Genomic DNA, 18,403 nt, shown 5'->3' on the forward strand with positions numbered 1-18,403 from the left:
TTTATTGGAACAAAATAATTTTCTTCATTTCAAATTATTAATTGTTGAATCTAATTGAAATGATTAGAAATAATAATGAAGATTCCAAAAATGATGATAATAATCAAGAACTTTTTGTTATGAACATTATCAAATTTGCTCAAGATAAATTGACAAATAAAGCAATTAAAAATGTTAAATTTATGGAGGAATTAGAATTAACAATGACTTTATTATTATATTCAAATAATAAAGATTTATTACCGGCCAAATTGAATGAACTGTTTGAATTCAAACTAAGAAGAGATATAGCTGATTTAGTTAATAAATCAATATTAGTGAAAGATTCTAATAATTTAATTGATTTAAACTATAAAAAGAAGTTTTATGAAGTTAAACACGAAGATAATGATAACAATAATGGCAATAATGAAGTTAACAATGACGTTGATGAAATTTCAATTGATGATAATGATGAAGATGATGATGGATTAAATAGTCATATTATTGATTCTAATTTGAAAAAAATGATTAAATTATGGATATGGAGTGAAAATAAAGCTTTTGATAAGAATTTGGAGTATCCAAGATTGAATTTAGATTGAATTATTAAAGCTGGTCTTTTAATTGAAAAACTATATTATATTATATTGTAATATACATCTAATTTGAAACCTGTTTCCACACCATGTAGACATAATGGTTTTGAATCATCTTTTAATTCAGCTTTTTTATGATAAATCAATACATCACTAATTTTGTAATTTTTTTGTTCATTTGATGTTAAAGATTCAAAGAATGAAGAATCTTTGAATAAGAAATACAACTTCTTTCTAGTGAAACCTAAAGTGGAACCAAGTTCTGGATTCTCATTATCTTCAAAATCCTCAGGAGCAAATTCAATGTGATATTTCAATGGTGTTGATAAGATTATTTGATCATTTAGATTAAAATTTCTAATAACATGACCATTTATATAAACATGAGCACAATGAACTGGAGTATCAATGAAATATTCTTTACCAGGTAATTCCCAAACTTGTAAATGTAATCCAATATTGAAAATCAACTTATAAATTATTATTAAAACCAAGATAATTATACCAATTGATGTTATTTTGATTGATATTGGATCATCAAGATGATGTTTAAAGAATTCACTTTTGGATAACTGTTTCAATATTATTGATTCCAATCGGTTATAAAGTGCAATTATTGTGCTCATGGAGGTGTGTGAAGTGATTGTACTATTCACTTGGATCTGTATATAATCTTTGATTCAAGCTCAAGACACTAAAATTTCACCCCAAACGAGAAAAGTGGTCTCAGAGTCACATGACCAAATATGATTACCTAATCTTAACCGCTATAGCCAAATAAAGAATGTGAAAATGTGGAGACAATAGAAAATTGAATGAAAAGATCAAGGTCAAAATGTGCTAAACGTTTGAACCAACCAGTAAGACCGGTGCCCAATGTTAGCTTCCGATGAGGTTGATGATTTAGTTCAAAGTGTCGGTATTCTCAATGATTTCAGACTTTTTGAAGACGAGGAGAGATTGTTTTGGACTTACGCTCAGGCTGTTGAAGTGATTGACACTACAAGCCTAAAACCCAGAAATGAACTGACCAGTAAGCTGTTACTTTTGGATGAACATCAATTTAGAGAAGAAGTGCACATGACCAAACATCAATTCTTCTCCATCTACTATTTATTTTCCAAAAGTGGTCTGCTCAGAGATGGTTCTCGATATGGTATAAAAGACAAGCTTCTCATGGCAATCTATATTACAGCCAACTCTTTCTCATACGATGATTGTTTAATTGCATTTGGTCTGAGTAATAAAGGAGAGCTGTCTAGAATGTTCACTCAAGTGTTGGATGCTTTTTGCGCAATTCAACATTTCATCATCAACAAAGATATTGTCAATATAAATGTGAATAGAGCTGAAAACCCTCTTTATCAGAACAAAAGTCAAGAATTTAAAGAAGCTTACAAAATATTTGTTGATGTGTTTGGCTATGATGGCTCCATTGGTGCAACGAGCTTCAGTATATCTGGTTATGGTCTAACAGAAGACTTGAAAAATGGAGATTACTACTCGTATGAAATGGGAGGATTAGGGATAAGTACTATGGCAATCATAAATACCAGAGGCTTAGTTGATTACCTTGGTGAGCAATACCCAGCAGCTAAACCAGGTTATGAAACCTATAAGATGGATATTTGGTCTTCTAATCTTGATAGAGTTTTAGCTTATAATCATGAAAGCAAGAATTTTGACGATTCCAAAATCTTGATGAAGTTTGGGGATAATGAATATTATTGTGACCAGTTTCTAGTTGTTCCCTATGAAGGTAATAACATTAGGTGTGATTTACTGGATTTTGGATTCAAAAAGGTTAGTGACTATGATTATTCGGAACCTGATTCTCAAAGTGTCATGTCATTACAGCCTCGAGATAGATATGAATTGTTCAACTTGAATCATTCCCAAGTGAGAGTTAGCATTGACCAATTATTTGGAGCCGTTAAAAATCGTTTTCGAATTTTAAATAACATTATTGAATTTCCAACTAAGAAAATTCCACAATTAACAAAATTTTGCTTTATTTTACACAATTTGTTAACATTCAATGACCTTCAATTATTTACAGCAGTAAGAAATATTATTAAGAATATCAAGGTCACGGATTTTGAAAGTGGTCGTGATCTTGATTCAGCTGAGGATCCTACGAGCTCTACTCAGACAAGAGCTAATGAATATTTCAGTAACCTGGTAACTGAAGAGACCAAATGTGAATCAAGAGTACAGAGATTGAGGGTCTCTTTAATGTTGGAAAGAAACTACATAAAGTCCTTCCCGTTGAGATTAAAGATGTTCAATTTCAAATCATATGACATTGTTTATGATGGACCGGTCGTCCCAAACTTTAGCAACGATGAAGGAATATCTATCCAAGGGAGAAATCATCAACTATTGTTTGAGCAAGTTTTGATTTCGGTTGATAATGGTGTTTATAAACTACAAAGAGAAAAGTTGGAAGTGTTGAAAAGAGATATAGCTCAGTTCACCGACGAAGAATTGACTCAACAAGTTCAGACAATCTTCAATGGCACACAGTGATGAGTCTGGCTACGGAATAGAATAAATAACGGTTTTTGATATGTATATACTGATATATGGAGTTATGATTTGATGCAACATTGCAAAGTCTTCGAATGTAATTGTTCTATCAGTAGTTCGCGAAAGTGTACAGTAGGGAAAATGTCACGTGACTGATAAACTTATGTATATTGTTTAAGCTGTGGAAATTAGCATTATAGAGCTATAAATGGATTAAATGGATCAATAGATGGTTATAGAAAGTGTGAATATTAACCTTTAGACACGTTGTTTTCTATGAACTCACGGGTGAATAATTTTGTTAGTCACACTTTATTGTTGATTGCTTTGATTGGCAATCGAAAACCTGGGGAAGAAAATTGAACAATTGAACAATTGTTTGAAGAATAAAGGGTAACTAGATTGAAATGAGGTGAAGGTAAGTGATAAGTATATAAATGGATGGAAATAATGAGAATAGAGAGATCATATGGCTAGCTAAGGTCTAAATATTACTTGATCAATCATGAATTATCCAAGGAATGCACAATTGTTAATAGAACGTTATTCCTTTAACGGTTAATTAATATTATTATCCACGCTTTTCCCCTTCCATTAACTCTCATTGGACTCCCAATATGGAAATACAGCTTGATTATTAACACAATTATGAACAGAATAATCCATTTGACATGCCTTTGACATCATGAATTAATTATGACTCCCCACATGAAAGGCCTTACATCAAACCCTTCACTTTCCTCGGAGGGTCTCTTTTGACAGGTAATTTTCACATTGATGATCATGAGAATAATTTTATAACAAGAGTATACAAGTGGAGGAATACGGTAACTATAAATACAAGGAATAATCCCATTCCCATTCCAAATTGTTCCTTCTCTAACTATTCCATACTCAAAATGAAATTACAATTATTAGTCCTTGCTTCATTAGCTTCAATCATTAATGCTCAATCTCAAGATGTTGCAGCTTTAACAGGTCTTTATGGAGATATCTCTGGTCATATTTCTGAATATTTATCCTATGTTCAAGATGGTCATTCATTACCTGCTGGTTTATTGAATTTGTATCAAGAGGTGCAAACTTATACTGATGATTCTTATACAACTTTATTATCAAATGTTGATGTTGGTCAAGTTGAAAGTTTTGCTACAGGATTACCTTGGTATTCTTCAAGATTGGAGACTATTTTTGCTCAAGCTACAGAGGGAAGTGGAAGTGGCTCTAGTAGTGTTTCACACTCTTCATTAGATTCTTCATTAGTTGGTGGTTCAAGTTTAGTCTCTTCAATCACTTCATCAGCTTCATCAGCTTCTTCAGCTGCTAGTTCAAGTGGTGGTGGTGCTGGAGGTGCCGGTGGTTCAGGTTCAGAATCAGGCTCTCAATCAGGCTCAGAATCAGGCTCAGGCTCAGAATCAGGTTCTTCACAAAGTGGTTCACAAAGTGGCTCGCAATCTGGATCACAATCAGGTTCTCAATCAGGTTCAAGCTCTAATGGTGGAGGTTCATCAGGTTCAGGTGCTGGTATGGGTCTTGGAGAACAATCTTCACAAGTTGTTTACTACTTGCTCCCATTGATGATGGTGTTAGCAGCTCCAGCTTTATTATGATTAATGTTGTTTAATTTATGAAAAGTGTGTATTTCTTCAAAGGGACTTGTAGCATTTCTTTGACATTTAACCGATTGGACATCTGAAAGCCACACGAGAGGAGTAATTCGAATAGCAAGCACTAGCCCTTCTCTTGTCTGATTGGCCAATTCTTCAACGGCACCAAAAGTTACAAAATGGAGCAGAATCAAACGAATAAACGAATTCAAATTCATATTGCAAAAAAGGTCACAATTTGACCAATAATGTATAGTGATTACATAATCAGCATGGCTCTCCTCTTTGGCTGCCGACCGTTTAATTCCGTGTTTTCTACAGCTGTCAAAATGTCATCATCAATATGCTTTTCAACGGTTGTTGTATTACTATAAGCTGTGTTGATGGTGACTTGGAATACAATTAGCTGAACTATGGTGCTGTTAAGAGGAGATGCTGGTTAAGTGATGGTTAGTTGCAATTGGAAATCAGCTGACACCGGCCATCTACACAATTGGTCTACAGAGTTGGTACCCACCTCGTTCCCATGAATGCCCATAATTTAGATAAATATCCCAAAAGACCTAAACATCAACACCTTGAGCCAGTTACAGCATGGTTTAATACTGTCCCCATGCCCTTCCAGCCAGCGATTTCCATGTCCAGTGACTTATCTTTTCCCCATGAATTGGGAAAAGCTTGTATCATGCTTTCACTTTTTTACAATTTCAAGGACATCTCATACATGAACAAGTCAGAAAATACCATTCATTCCCCTTCTTTTCAATTGCAAGATCACAAACCGTCTAATTTTGGTGAATGCCCTGGCTGTTTTAGGAAATGCTGTACCCTTGTTTTTAGTGCTTCATACATATGGTAAACATCAACTTATACACACAACATGAGGTATATGTGAATCTCCTCCTCAAAGTTTGATCCTTTCAATTATAAAAACCCTTTGAATCTCACCATTTTCCCATAGTTTTTATATTCTCTTTCACTTCCTCTATACACTTTTCAAAAGAAAACCCTATCCACTCGTTCAATTATGAAATTATCAATCATCACTTTAGCTTCATTAGCTACATTAGCCACTGCAATTGATCAAGACGAAGTCGCTGCAGTCACTGCTCTTTATGGTGATATCAATGGTCATTTATCAGACTATTTAAACTATATCCAACAAGGTAATGCCCTACCAGATGGTTTATTAAACTTATACCAAGAAGCTCAAACTTATACAGATGATTCTTACACCACTTTATTATCAACTGTTGATTTCAACGCCGTTGAAGGTTTCGTTACAGGTTTACCATGGTATTCATCAAGATTAGCTGGTGCTTTTGCAAGTGCCACTGGTGAAGGTGCTGCTACTACTTCAAGTGCTCCAGAAACAAGTAAAGCTGCTTCTTCCTCTGCTGCTGCTCCAACAACTTCAAGTAAAGCTGCTGCTTCTTCATCTGCTGCTCCAGTCACCTCTGAAGCAAAATCAACAACTGCTGCTGCTCAATCTTCAAGTAAACCAGCTTCAAGTGAAGTCGCTGTTAGTACTTATGAAGGTGCTGCTGCTAACAATGGTCAATCTTTGATTGCTTTGATTGTTCCATTTGTTTTAGCTGCTCCAGCTTTACTTTAATTCAATTGAGTGTTGATAATTTTTTAAAACTTCTTTTAACCCTATTCTTTTAATTCTAAACTTATATAACTCCGCTAAGTTATTATATATGTTGTTTTATTGTGTTTGAAATATTGTATATAAATGTAGTTTATCATGGTTGAGCTTCTCCGCCAATAACCGACGCTACAATCATAACGCAGGGAACTACAATATAAATAAAGTAGAAAGAAGCGTATCAATAAAAGAATTATAAAGAGAGAAAGATCAACTACATGCCATAAACCTTTACGACAATTAGATGAAAAAAATAGGTGAAAATGACTGCGATCAATCAATCAGTAAGTTTCAATTGGAATCAAATAGAACCAATCTAGTACCAACTATCATGGAAAGATCCAGCCATAAAAAACACCTCCCGTTGTTATCCCCAAATGATAATCTAATAACAATCAAATCATCTTCCACTTCAGCCAGGGACCTTGACTTTCAGTTTCGTCATCAATTGAAATCATCAATATCATTTGTTTGGATGGAATAACAACTAAAGATCAACTGGTCTTAATAATTGAATGATCAGGCTTCAAGTTCATGTTCATATTCTTGTTATTATTGATTTTTTTTTTTTTTTTGGCTTCTTGTAAACTTCCTATGACTTTTGACTAGTGTCAAAGAAAACATTATTCTACCAATAAATTGGCATCTTGACTGACTCAATACTTTTCCCGCACTACACAGGAAAATGAAGCAAGTAATGAATTCCCATCAACATCATCATCAAAAGCTGAAAAATCCCGAAATCATAACTTCATCAATTCTCACAAGTTTCCAGGAATCATAAGTACATCTAAATGTAGTCCTCCCAATTGACCTTCAACATCTATTCACTCTTTAAATCCTTTAATTGAAAACATATAGTCAAAATCTCCATTACGTTCCCCTATTTCAAAATAATTCAAGAGGAATACATCCACCATGAAGAACTGAACCTTGTAGAAACCCAATAATGAAAAAAAAGTAAAAAGTAAATAAAAAAGTAAATCCCCCAGATCCCAAACAATCAAAATGAATTAAAGCCCCCAGTTCCCATGCTCAATAAAACTAAAATCCCCCAGATCCCACAATACAAGCCCCCCAGTGCCCACAATAGAAATCAAAACCCCCAGATCCCAAAACCAAAACTTGAATAAATCAAGAATTCATGACAATTGTTTGCAACAAGTTTGAAACAAGTCCAAAGGACAACCAAATGGATAAAAAAGTAAACAGGTGTAATGCCAACGTTCAAAAAAAAGTTTGTAACAACATGGAAAAGCAAAATCAGTGAAAAGTAAACAAGTGTAAGACAACAGTGGAAAGTCAGCAATGAAAACCCAAAGAGAATGACAAGACAAACATAAATATCTGTTAAATAAAAGATAGTTTAACATCACAGTTTTTGATCATGAAAAGAAAAAAGTAAATGATAATACCAAAAAGCAAGAATTGGAAATGAACAATGGATGATGATGGCCCGGGGTAGAAGTCAACGAAACAAAAGAGCACCATTGGGGGATGATATCTTCAAACACAAGATCAAGAACAACATATGAAAACAATCATAATCGATTTTATAGAAAAACAAAGAGGCTTGGGGGAAAAGTTCTTACGAATCATCAGAATCATGTAAACATAATAGTCATCCTAGGTTATTTGAAATGAAAAGTTATAGCTATCTCATCAAGAATCCTCCCATAATTGTAGATATAAGTTCAAGGTAACAATGAAACCCAAATACTCAATTCAAAAGAACAAGCTCTCGAATCTTTCAATGGGGTAGTGAATCAAAGTACTTCCTATCAATCAAGCCCACCACTGACCTTCATGATAGTAACTCATCAAACAAGGATAACGTATCTCAAAGGACACTAGATTCATCTGACAAATAATAACCTTTCTAACCATCAAAGTGAATTGTGAATATTGACAGAATATCAAGGGTCTAATGAACATGAGCATTCTACCTGGAAATGAATGATGAATGGAAATGAATGAAAACACCAACAGTGAATTATGAATTGTAAAAGAATACAAGTTGATTGGAATTCCACCTTCTTTTAACCTTTTCCAAGCCAATGACACAAAACCCAAAGCAACCACAAACCACAAACCACAAACACCATAGTAATTGAATTATTCTCCTAAGTAATTCATCTTTGTGTACATGACCACAAACACAAAACAATGTAAATTTCTATAGGCAACCACAAAAGCAATCTAATCTCTTCAATGACATACATCCAACGGTCAACCACAAAAACGATACAATGTAACGATAATTGGATTCTACTAGCAACAAATCACAAACCTACTTTTTTAAAACAATTGTCAATAGATCGGAGAAATCAATTATGATTTTTTGTAAAGGTTTAAGCTGACTAAGCACATACAAGAAAAAAAAAATTTGTAGCTCTTGTTTGTTGCATTCCAAAAACCTGTTGTTGAACACAGGAAGACGATTTGTATCCAAATGGTAGCGTATGAAACTTATAGACCTAGAGTGGTAATAACCTCTTGATTGTTCAATTCACTATATAACCAAAAGACAAGTAAACAATGTATCATTAGCTGGTCTCAGGCGATTGGAATTCTATTGAAGTGCGCCTGAAATGTCGACGGACCCTCAACTACAGAGTGTGAAATAAATCAATTAACAGAATTAACCATATCCATATTGCTGTCTGGTGGGTGCTTCGTTTTGTACCTTATAATGTCAGGACTTAGTTACTTTGGTTGGTGATTAAAATTTCCTTGCTTAGTTTTCTGATTTACATGAAATCTGATTTCCTAGTCTTTTGATTATCTGTGATTAATGATTAATTATACTGAAGTTAATTCGATAACACAAAAGATCAGGGAAACGAAGCTATTTCGTGATATCACGAAGATGTTCAGTATTGACGCTTTTTGTTGTGAGTCTTTCTAAGATTATCCGAATTGGTTTCAATACAACATTATATATTTTCCAATACCTGATGTTGTAGACTGATCAATATCCTGCTTTGTAAAAATAGGTCCTACTTTTATGATGCATCTGACTACGTAATGAATTATATGTAAGTGCAACTGATCAGATCACAAAATTAAGACAATATGTCGACATTAAGCTAGGGCTTTCTTCTGAATTTCAATTGGTATTGATTTCTCAATCGTAAAATTGAACAGTACCTGCAATTAACATAAGAATAATTCCCTATAACTGATTTATGGTCCACCCTGAAGTTTAATTACGGCCAGTAAAGAGTGTGTAATCTAATCAAAACCTAAAAGAATTAACTAGCTAGTGCCCAAATAACTCATAGCTCATTACAGCTTTCGACTCAATAATTGATTGGGTGGTAAATTGTTAACGTCCTTTCTTTAATTTTGAAAGCCGCAATTTTTTTTCAACATCTTCGAGACCAAAAAATTAGTTTCAAGATTAACAAGTTATATAATTACGACCTCGATTCATGAATCGACAAACCAACTTCCAGCCCACCTTTCCCAACGAATAATCAAACCACATTGAAACAACTTTAAAGTACTGTTGAAGTGCATGATGATGGTTTCTCGGCTATTTTCTTTTCATATCCCAAAATTTACCCATTGAAGTCCAAATAAGGAAATTCAAAAGCATCTCAACTGATTTTGATATATAAATTACAGACAGTATCCTCAAAAAAAAGTTTTCAAAAGCTGAGTTGTATAGATCAGTACTCCATATCTCGTTCATTTATTATTTCTCAAATGGTTCAAATTCTTTCATTTTTAACAGTTTTATCAGTTTCTGCATTATCACTTGCACAGAGTACCATAACTTCATCAGCTAGTTATAGTCCAGATCAACTTTCATCAGCTTCTTCAAGAGCTTTACACTCTGATGCTTCATTCGTTTTAGCTTTCTTGGGTGATTTTATAAGTCGTTCAACTTATTTAAATTTCATGAGGGAAAATTCAATGACATATCCTGCAGATTTACAAAATTATGTTGTTAGATTACAAAGTATTACTGATGACCAAAGTTTAATAGCTGCTTTAGAAACTAGAAGTTTCCCATTCAATGATTTTGTTACAATGTTTACCAAATTTGATTGGGCTTCAAGTTTCATGAGTGAACAAGGTGTTTCATCATTTTATGTTCCTCAAGATTTCTTAACTGCTAACGGTGCTGATGCTTCAGTTACTCAATCAGGTTCTCAAAGTAGTGGATCACCATCATCAAGTGGTTCTTTCGCTTCCAGTACTGGCTCTTCCTCATCAGGTTCTTCAGGATCAATAACTTCTGCAGCAAGTTCTTCAAGATCTGGTTCTTCAAGATCTGGATCTTCATCAGCTTCAGCTACAAGCTCCCAAAGCTCAAGTTCTACAAGATCCTCGGCTTCAAATGGTGTTGATTCTTTATACATTCCAATCATCTCATTACCTGTTATGTTTGTTTCCTTGTTTTTGCTATAATGGGGTGCTTTCTCATCTCTTTGATCAGCAGATAATAATTATGTTAAATTATTGCGTTTGTTTAACGAATGTAGACAAGTTTCCACTCTTTCAACCTATAGATTGTTAGTTTTCAAAAACAGTACTAAGTTAATGAGGTAATACCCACAAAGTTAATAAAGTTTATATCTCGAAGTTTTTCATTAAGCATTTTCTTCAAATCTTCATCACTCAAATCTTTCAACTCTTTTGATTTTGGCTTTAAGATTTGTGATAAGTAGTCATTGAACTGAGGTTGAGGCTCATTATCACTCTCCACAATCTGTGTGCTTGATATTTGTTGGAAACTTGGTTGCTGACGAGCTGGTTGAGGTTGACTCATCTGAATAACTGGCTGAAGTGGTTGGGGTTGGCTCATTGGCATCACATTCATCAATGACTGAGAATCCGAGAGCTGACTGAATGGATCAATAAGTGTTTGAGCTAAGTGTGGTCTTATAAATTGTGATGATGGCTGATTATAAGTTGAGGGATTTGAATCATCTTTAACATTAAAATTATTATCATGTAGGAATGCCATAAACTGTTGAAATTCATTAGCTGAATTAAAACTAACTTGGAACCTTTTGGTTTTGGTAGTTGTTCTTTGATAGTCTATGAATGTAATATATTTGAAACCAACTGATGGGAACTTCGCATAAATTGTCAAAGGTTGTTCACAATTTTGATTGATTGTTTTGACATCTAATTCTTCCTGGAATGAGTTAGTCAAATTTCACAAGCAACTTTTAAAGCAGGTATAGTCAGACTAGAACACTTGATTTCCAAATGACTTTTAAGAGGTAATCAGAAGGGTTCTTTGATGGTAGTAGAGGTGTGTTTTTGTTGATTGTTAGCACAATATCATTTCTAGAAGGGAAATGCTCCCAGTTGTTGCCATTGTTGGACTGTGTGAATGGCTCTATGTAGCCGTGATCCTTCAAAAACGAGTACTTTCTGATGCTGTACATTTTCAACATGGCGGCAGGTGATGTTTTGTTTATTGAATCTGTTTTGTTTTGATTTGAATTGCTGATGTTTTTGAAGGAACTTGAAATCTGCCATTTTGAGGCGGCTACGTGCTTTTCGGAGTTAATACCTCTTTGAGAGGGTTCTCGGTTTATATTCCCAATATAGAGATTACCGTTTCAGGTATCTCAAATACTTTTCTTGGATGGCACAATTTCCATGCCACAGCACTTCATCAATCACCAGAATTCGATTCTAAAGAGCATGTGTAAACAGAAAAAAAAGTGATGCCGGAATGATCTGAACAAATATTACGATATAGATTTTGCTCTTGTGCAATTAAGATACTACTACCCTTTTTCAGTGGGTTCCATTAATTAAATACCCAGAAACAAAAGCCTGGTACTGTTTATCAAAAGCTGATTAAGCTGATAGCCAATCCCTTATCAATTAGTTAACAAAGGCCAAAAACAAAATCCAGAGTACTTTCATCCCTATTTCACGTTATTAATCACACAGTTATTGCAAATACAAATCAACTGGATCTACAAACCCATTCCATTATATAAACCACAAGAGGGAAACTTTTCTGATCTATTCCTTTCCAATTATCCAAAGGCTAACAACCATGTCATCATCAAAAGACCTTTTAAAGGATAGCATCACAACCGTGGAGGTGAACTCAAGGAGTAATAGTGATGCTTCAGAGGATCAACTCCTGTCTCCTATCCACTCTCAAAGGTCTTATGGATCTCTCCACAAAGAGCTTTTAAATGATTCCGTACTACAAATCGATTTAGAAGATTTGCCCCATGGCCGTCATTTAGGTTTATATTCCACTATAATTTTATTCATAAGTAGGATTATTGGATCAGGAATCTGGGCTACACCTTCTAATGTGTTTGCTGGTGTTGGTGGTAACCCTTTTTTGTTTTTCACAATGTGGTTGATTGCTGCATTGATGGCTTTTGCTGGATTATATGCTTATTTAGAATTGGGTTCAATAGTACCAAGATCTGGCGGAACTAAAGTGTTTTTGGAATTCATTTATCCAAGACCAAAACTGTTGATTAGTGTTGTGTTTTCATTATTCACTTTAGCATTTGGAATAAGTTTGACTAATTCTATCGTGTTTGGGAAATATACCCTTTTTTCATTAGGTTATTCTTCTGAATTCATTGATTCTTCAAATTGGTCAAACTATATTGGGTTAATTCTTATCATTGTCACAACTCTGATTCATGGATTTTCCACTAAACATGGTGTTTTTGTTCAAAATGTCCTTGGTGCGATGAAGTTGTTCTTAGTTGCAATAATGTCATTAACTGGGATTTATGTCTTGTTCTTCCCAGAAAAACTAACAGGCTTACCAAACCATTTGGATATGGATAAATTCTTCAAGTTTGACGATTCTTCAATAGTTACAGCATCAAGTGTTTCATCTTCACTATTAGGTTGTTTCTTCACTTTTGGTGGATGGAATGCTGTTCACACAGTTTCTAGTGAAATCAAAGATCCTGTTCGTACTTTGAAAATAGCGGGCCCAGTTTCTTTACTGATTGCATTCTTTAATTTCATATTGATTAATATTGCATATTTGAAAGTTATCCCTCATGATGAAGTCATTAAAGCTGGTCCTTTAATCGGCTCTATCCTTTTTGAAAGAGTTCTTGGTTATAGATTAGGAAGACAATTCTTAACAATCTCCATTGCTTTGAGCTCAGCCTCTAATGTTTTTGTTGTCGTCTATTCAATTTCAAGAATGAATCAAGAAATCTTTAGGGAAGGTTATTTACCATTCAGTTCAATTTTTGCCTCAAATTTCAGACATACAAACACACCGTTATGGTCATTATTGGTTTGTTCAGTGCTAACCTCTTTTTGGTTGATTTTACTACCAGCAAATGGGAAATCATTCAACTATATTGTTAGTTTGGAAGGTTATTCTACCCAAGTGTTTTTATTATTGATAGCTATCGGGATATTCATTATAAGAAAAAAGTATCCAGATCAAAAAGCTCCAATCAGAGCAAGTATAACAGGTACTGCATTGATTGTTGTGGTATCGTTATCTGTCTTAATAAGTCCATTCTTTAGCAAGAATGATAGTTCAAATCCAACTTATATTTCTTATCTACCTCCATATTATATTGCTTCTCCATTTTTATTATCATTGGGTTTAGCTTTTTGGGCAATTAAGTTTAAAATCTTGCCATATTTAGGAAGTTTTAAATATCATAGAGAAATTGAAACTCTTGATGATGGGTTGACGGTTAAAAAGTGGGTCAAGGTTCATTATTAGGACTGTGTTTAATTATTCATTCATTTAGGTTCGGTTTAGGTTTTCGTTCATTTACTCTTCTTACATACAATATAGAAATTTGGTTCTTTACTTAAATGACTCGTACATTCATGTTGATTTCTTTACTTCATCTAAACCTTTTTGTAACAATTTCAAGCTGGGATCTAAAAGTTTTAAAAATCTAATCAATTCAAATCCGGTTTCCCATAGCTCATCATCATTTTTAGCATTCTCAAAGATAAGCTTAAATATACTAATGATTTGTGTTTCATCTGTGATTTTATAATAGTTTGTGTTTTCTCCATTACCATCTTGAATATCATCTTCATCTTCCTTTTCATAATTCAAAAAAATTATTATCAAATTACCCAAGATATTGAATTGTTTCTTTTCAATACTCGAGTCTAGTAAATCTTGTGGTGTCAATTTCAATTGATTAAATAATCTTGACCAATATTTTACTTCAATCTTTCTCAAGCATTTAGAAACAACATTTAATTCAAAAATTGGATTGATCTTGATCAATTTCGAAAGTTTGGTCAAATTTTGATCATTGACAATGGTTTGATATAGCAATAATTCTAAACTATACTGGAAGTTCTTGTACCTGCTGTATTTCTCAAAAACAGTAGCTTCATCATTGGTTTGTAATTCAAATCTAATCAAATCATGCAAGAAAATGGAATTTTTGCTAGTAAAGTTGTTAATTTCTATTGTTTTCTTTTGTACTAATGAATTTTCCATTTTTATCAACAAACCCTTTTCCAAGATTAACAAGATTGGATATTTCTCAACAGAGATCTTCAAGATTGATTTCGAAGGATCACGGGTCTTTAATAATTCACCCAGGTTTTTTATCAATAGTACTGATTCACCATTGTAAAGATAGTACTCTTCATCATTGATTTTGTAAATGTATTCAATCTTATCCAAAAGCAAAAACTTTTCAAAATAGTTATTATCCTTATATTTCAAGAAAATGACTTCTCCGTTGTTTAATAACAACAAATCATTATTTTCATCATCATCACTTTTCACTTTAATAATGCTTCTGAAATTGTCATTTTCTTTGAAAATCTTATCCAAAGCCAAAATTCTAATCAGATCAATCTTAAAACTTGCACCGACTGTTTCAATCTTGAAATGGTAAAATTTGTTATTTGTTGTATATACAACAATATCTTTCCCATATGAATTCAATAATTTGATATCAGTATCAAAATCATATTTGAATATAATAGCATCAGAATTGAAATTATCCTTTGAGCTAAATCTTCTAAAATCAAAAATCACCAATTCTGAATTAAATTTTGATTTATTAGTCAACAGTAACAAATTAACCCCTTCAAACCAAGTGATGTGCCCAATTTCTAGATCTGCATTGAAATCATTGACATAAAAACTCCATTCATTATCGACAAAATAATATATTAATAATGCACGCTTATTTGAAACTGCTAAGAATTTTGCATCTTGTGATATGCTAACATTAGTGATATTTGGTAGTTGATAGTAATGCTCGAATGGTATTTTAATAGTGTTCCAGGTTGTTGGTTTGCTTAAAGAGGATGAGTTCATTTCATATCCAGTGTAAATGTGTAATAATGGACCACTCATCAAGATAGGTCTCCTAATACTATGATTGATTTGATTCTCTAGATATGTAGACTTTATCAGTTGGATTGAGAATATCTCTTCACCAGTAGTTAGGAAAAGTTGGGTAGCATTTGCTGTAATATCTAGATCTTGTATATTCTCGAGCCAATCAGAATGATAGTCATGCTCTTTTGAATTGAAAGTTACACCACCAAAAGTTGATAGTAGGAGCCAGTTTCCCTTTTCAAACAAAACACACAAAGCATTTCCACTTTTGCTCCATTGTAACTTCCTTACTTTACCGTACTCTGCAAAATCTTTCTCTTTAATTATTTGCTTGATTTCGTAGTTACAATAAACTAATTTATCACTAATCAAACCCACAACTAACTTGAATGAATCATTTATTGACGCCAGATCAACACTTTCAAAAACTTCTGGATCCACAATCGAAGTGAATGTATCTTTATCTTTTGTCATAAAAATTGTTTTCCCATTGTTCAATGTGAAATAAAACAAATCTGGATTCCAAGGCGAATGTATAATTTTTGTGACTTTGACATCTTCACCTAGTTTCAAATCAACAGTTCTGTTATCATCTCCGCTTAGATCCAAAAGTTGTACCCCATGATTGGTTATCAATAACAACTCGAATTGATTCAATGGTTCAAAATCGACAATCCCATGAGAAATTTTTAAAAATAATCTAAATCGTAGTTGAAATTTCCAAATGGGTCTCTCCACTTCAGCAGCTTGAAAGAATTGTGCTTGTTTTTCAGCAACCAATCCATTTTGTAAAAGATTGTTACTATTTTGATGATATACTGTCAACAATTCGCTATCAGAATTGGTATTCATTGGTTTCAATATGGCATATATGAGTAAAAAATCCTTATCAGTTTGAATCACTAGTAAATTATCATCATGGTTTCTTTTGAATGAAACATTGGCACCATATTTATCAATTGAAGTACTGGATCTCTTATGGGAAGCAATGGCTGCATTTGATGGCTCGTCATAAAGATGAATTGATTGATCTGTCAACACAATATAGGGCTGTCCTTCTGAATGGGCAGTTTTAATCTCGAGTATCTTCTCAGCAGTATTGGAGTCATCAGCATCCTGTCCATTCGGTAGAGTCACCACTTTGGGAGTCAAATAGGGCCACACCATCTTCTCAAACTGACTTTATCTGGTTTAATTTAATGATTTTTCCCTTGTTGTTGTCGTCCAAAACTTTATCAACAAAAAACACATTTCGCGAAAACAATCTGTGAATATTGCGGTAGGGACACTCATCTATAACCTCGAATTTGCAATTATTTACACTTTTCATTAGGTTTTATATAGACAAGTACTCTATTTACATTACTCATTCTGATGCTTCAATCACACCAGATCCAATACATCTGTCCCCATCATAAACGGCCAAATATTGACCTGGTGCTATTGCTCTCCGTTTCTCTCCTAATTGGAATATTAGTCCACCTTCATCAGTCTTGACGATTGAATCAAGTTTTTCAGCTTTTTGAAGCGATCTATACTGTACTGAAAGATTTGATACGTTGGATACAAGGTCATAATTAGGATCCAAAGGATAAAAATCCTTGACATAAACGATTTGTTTGAATAGTTTTGGATTATCAGTACCTCGAACAATTGTGATATCATTTGTTTCAAAGTTTTTAGCACCAACGTACCATGTTCCTTTATATTTAGGATCTCCTTGAGGCATTTCAAGGCGACTTCTTTGCCCAATCGTGGCACTCCATAAACCTTCATGTTTACCCCAAATTTTACCATCTTCAGTGATATAATTACCTGGTGATTCATTCAAAAAGTTTTTCAAAAAACTATTAAACTTGCCTTCACCTTGTGAAATGAAACAAAGTCCTTGAGAGTCTGGTTTGGAGGCAACTTCTAATTGTAATTGTTCAGCCATTTCACGAACTTCTGGTTTAGTAAAATGACCAATGGGTAACAAAATTCTTTTCATAACAGATGGATCAATTTGTGACAAATAATAACTTTGATCCTTTTGTTTATAATATGGTCTCATAAGATGATGCTCACCAGTATCTTGTCTTTGTAGAATTCTTGAATAATGTCCCGTTACCAACCACCAATTTTGATCTTTATACTTTTCAGAAACATATTCAAAAAGCTTCCCAAATTTGACATATCTATTACAATTAATATCAGGGTTTGGCGTGATACCTTTATTATATTCACCAAGCATTGGTTCAAAAACATCTATCCAGTATTCTTTTTGGAAATTTGTCTTTTCAATAGGTAAATCTAACTGTTGTGCAACTGCTTGAGCATCTTTCCAATCCTGTTCAAGACATCTCGAAGTATCCGATTGACTCCAGTTTTCCATAAAGATAGCAGTACAGTTCTTGTATTCTTTTGAATACAGAGCAGCAGCCACTGACGAGTCAACCCCTGAGGACATGGCAATAACCACCAGATCGTCTGGTTTGGGCTTGGGCTGTACATAACCTTTTGGTATTCTTGAAGATGGTATCGAGCTCAGTTCTCTTTTAACAGATTTCCATGGGAGTTTGGCTCTGGGTATTCTCCATGACGAGAGCAAGCATGATTTTATAAAGAAGCTCATCTAGATACTTTTCAAAGGTTTTTAAAGGTGGATTTGAAGCCTCTTAATATTACAAATGTTGAAAATTTATGTGACAATTTTTTTTTTCACGAAAATACCAAAGAAAAAAAACAT

General features: G+C 33.6%; 9 protein-coding genes across 9 annotated transcripts; 6 read left to right on the plus strand and 3 right to left on the minus strand.

Moving 5' to 3' along the window:
* Nucleotides 1-59: 59 nt before the first annotated feature.
* Nucleotides 60-584, plus strand: WICANDRAFT_61498 (uncharacterized protein; the record flags this gene model as incomplete). The annotated part of the gene is made up of 1 exon (XM_019183189.1): nucleotides 60-584. One exon carries the CDS (start codon nucleotides 60-62, stop codon nucleotides 582-584), a length of 525 nt encoding a protein of 174 aa, XP_019040147.1.
* WICANDRAFT_51760 (uncharacterized protein) lies at nucleotides 564-1,209 on the minus strand. The gene has a single exon (XM_019182677.1). The coding sequence runs from the start codon at nucleotides 1,202-1,204 to the stop codon at nucleotides 620-622; it is 585 nt and encodes a 194-aa protein (XP_019040148.1). The 5' UTR covers nucleotides 1,205-1,209; the 3' UTR covers nucleotides 564-619.
* Nucleotides 1,210-3,346, plus strand: WICANDRAFT_90232 (uncharacterized protein). The gene has a single exon (XM_019186219.1). It carries the CDS (start codon nucleotides 1,455-1,457, stop codon nucleotides 3,105-3,107), a length of 1,653 nt encoding a protein of 550 aa, XP_019040149.1. The 5' UTR covers nucleotides 1,210-1,454; the 3' UTR covers nucleotides 3,108-3,346.
* Nucleotides 3,347-4,006: 660 nt separating this feature from the next.
* On the plus strand, nucleotides 4,007-4,717 carry WICANDRAFT_77607 (SRP1/TIP1 family protein; the record flags this gene model as incomplete). Its single annotated transcript, XM_019184580.1, has 1 exon — nucleotides 4,007-4,717. One exon carries the CDS (start codon nucleotides 4,007-4,009, stop codon nucleotides 4,715-4,717), a length of 711 nt encoding a protein of 236 aa, XP_019040150.1.
* Nucleotides 4,718-5,774: 1,057 nt separating this feature from the next.
* On the plus strand, nucleotides 5,775-6,173 carry WICANDRAFT_19726 (SRP1/TIP1 family protein; the record flags this gene model as incomplete). The annotated part of the gene is made up of 1 exon (XM_019180837.1): nucleotides 5,775-6,173. A coding segment is annotated over one exon (399 nt), but the record flags the coding sequence as incomplete, so codon positions are not given.
* Nucleotides 6,174-10,215: 4,042 nt separating this feature from the next.
* On the plus strand, nucleotides 10,216-10,989 carry WICANDRAFT_90234 (uncharacterized protein). The gene is made up of 2 exons (XM_019186220.1): nucleotides 10,216-10,641; nucleotides 10,663-10,989. The coding sequence occupies exons 1-2, from the start codon at nucleotides 10,287-10,289 to the stop codon at nucleotides 10,782-10,784; spliced, it is 477 nt and encodes a 158-aa protein (XP_019040152.1). The 5' UTR covers nucleotides 10,216-10,286; the 3' UTR covers nucleotides 10,785-10,989.
* Nucleotides 10,990-12,399: 1,410 nt separating this feature from the next.
* Nucleotides 12,400-14,073, plus strand: WICANDRAFT_77611 (uncharacterized protein; the record flags this gene model as incomplete). Its single annotated transcript, XM_019184581.1, has 1 exon — nucleotides 12,400-14,073. One exon carries the CDS (start codon nucleotides 12,400-12,402, stop codon nucleotides 14,071-14,073), a length of 1,674 nt encoding a protein of 557 aa, XP_019040153.1.
* A 108-nt stretch (nucleotides 14,074-14,181) lies between these two features.
* WICANDRAFT_77612 (uncharacterized protein) lies at nucleotides 14,182-16,842 on the minus strand (the record flags this gene model as incomplete). Its single annotated transcript, XM_019184582.1, has 1 exon — nucleotides 14,182-16,842. The coding sequence occupies one exon, from the start codon at nucleotides 16,840-16,842 to the stop codon at nucleotides 14,182-14,184; it is 2,661 nt and encodes an 886-aa protein (XP_019040154.1).
* A 199-nt stretch (nucleotides 16,843-17,041) lies between these two features.
* WICANDRAFT_77613 (tRNA-specific 2-thiouridylase) lies at nucleotides 17,042-18,124 on the minus strand (the record flags this gene model as incomplete). The annotated part of the gene is made up of 1 exon (XM_019184583.1): nucleotides 17,042-18,124. The coding sequence occupies one exon, from the start codon at nucleotides 18,122-18,124 to the stop codon at nucleotides 17,042-17,044; it is 1,083 nt and encodes a 360-aa protein (XP_019040155.1).
* Between the last annotated feature and the right edge of the window lie 279 nt (nucleotides 18,125-18,403).

The sequence above is a fragment of the Wickerhamomyces anomalus genome (genome assembly GCF_001661255.1).
Source record: "Wickerhamomyces anomalus NRRL Y-366-8 unplaced genomic scaffold WICANscaffold_2, whole genome shotgun sequence".
NCBI lineage: Eukaryota > Fungi > Ascomycota > Saccharomycetes > Phaffomycetales > Wickerhamomycetaceae > Hansenula > Hansenula anomala.

Bases quoted from the DNA above. Each gene is read 5' to 3' on its own strand.
- WICANDRAFT_51760 (XM_019182677.1), bottom strand. From the start codon at position 1,204: ATGAGCACAATAATTGCACTTTATAACCGATTGGAATCAATAATATTG.
- WICANDRAFT_90234 (XM_019186220.1), top strand. From the start codon at position 10,287: ATGACATATCCTGCAGATTTACAAAATTATGTTGTTAGATTACAAAGT.
- WICANDRAFT_90232 (XM_019186219.1), top strand. From the start codon at position 1,455: ATGTTAGCTTCCGATGAGGTTGATGATTTAGTTCAAAGTGTCGGTATT.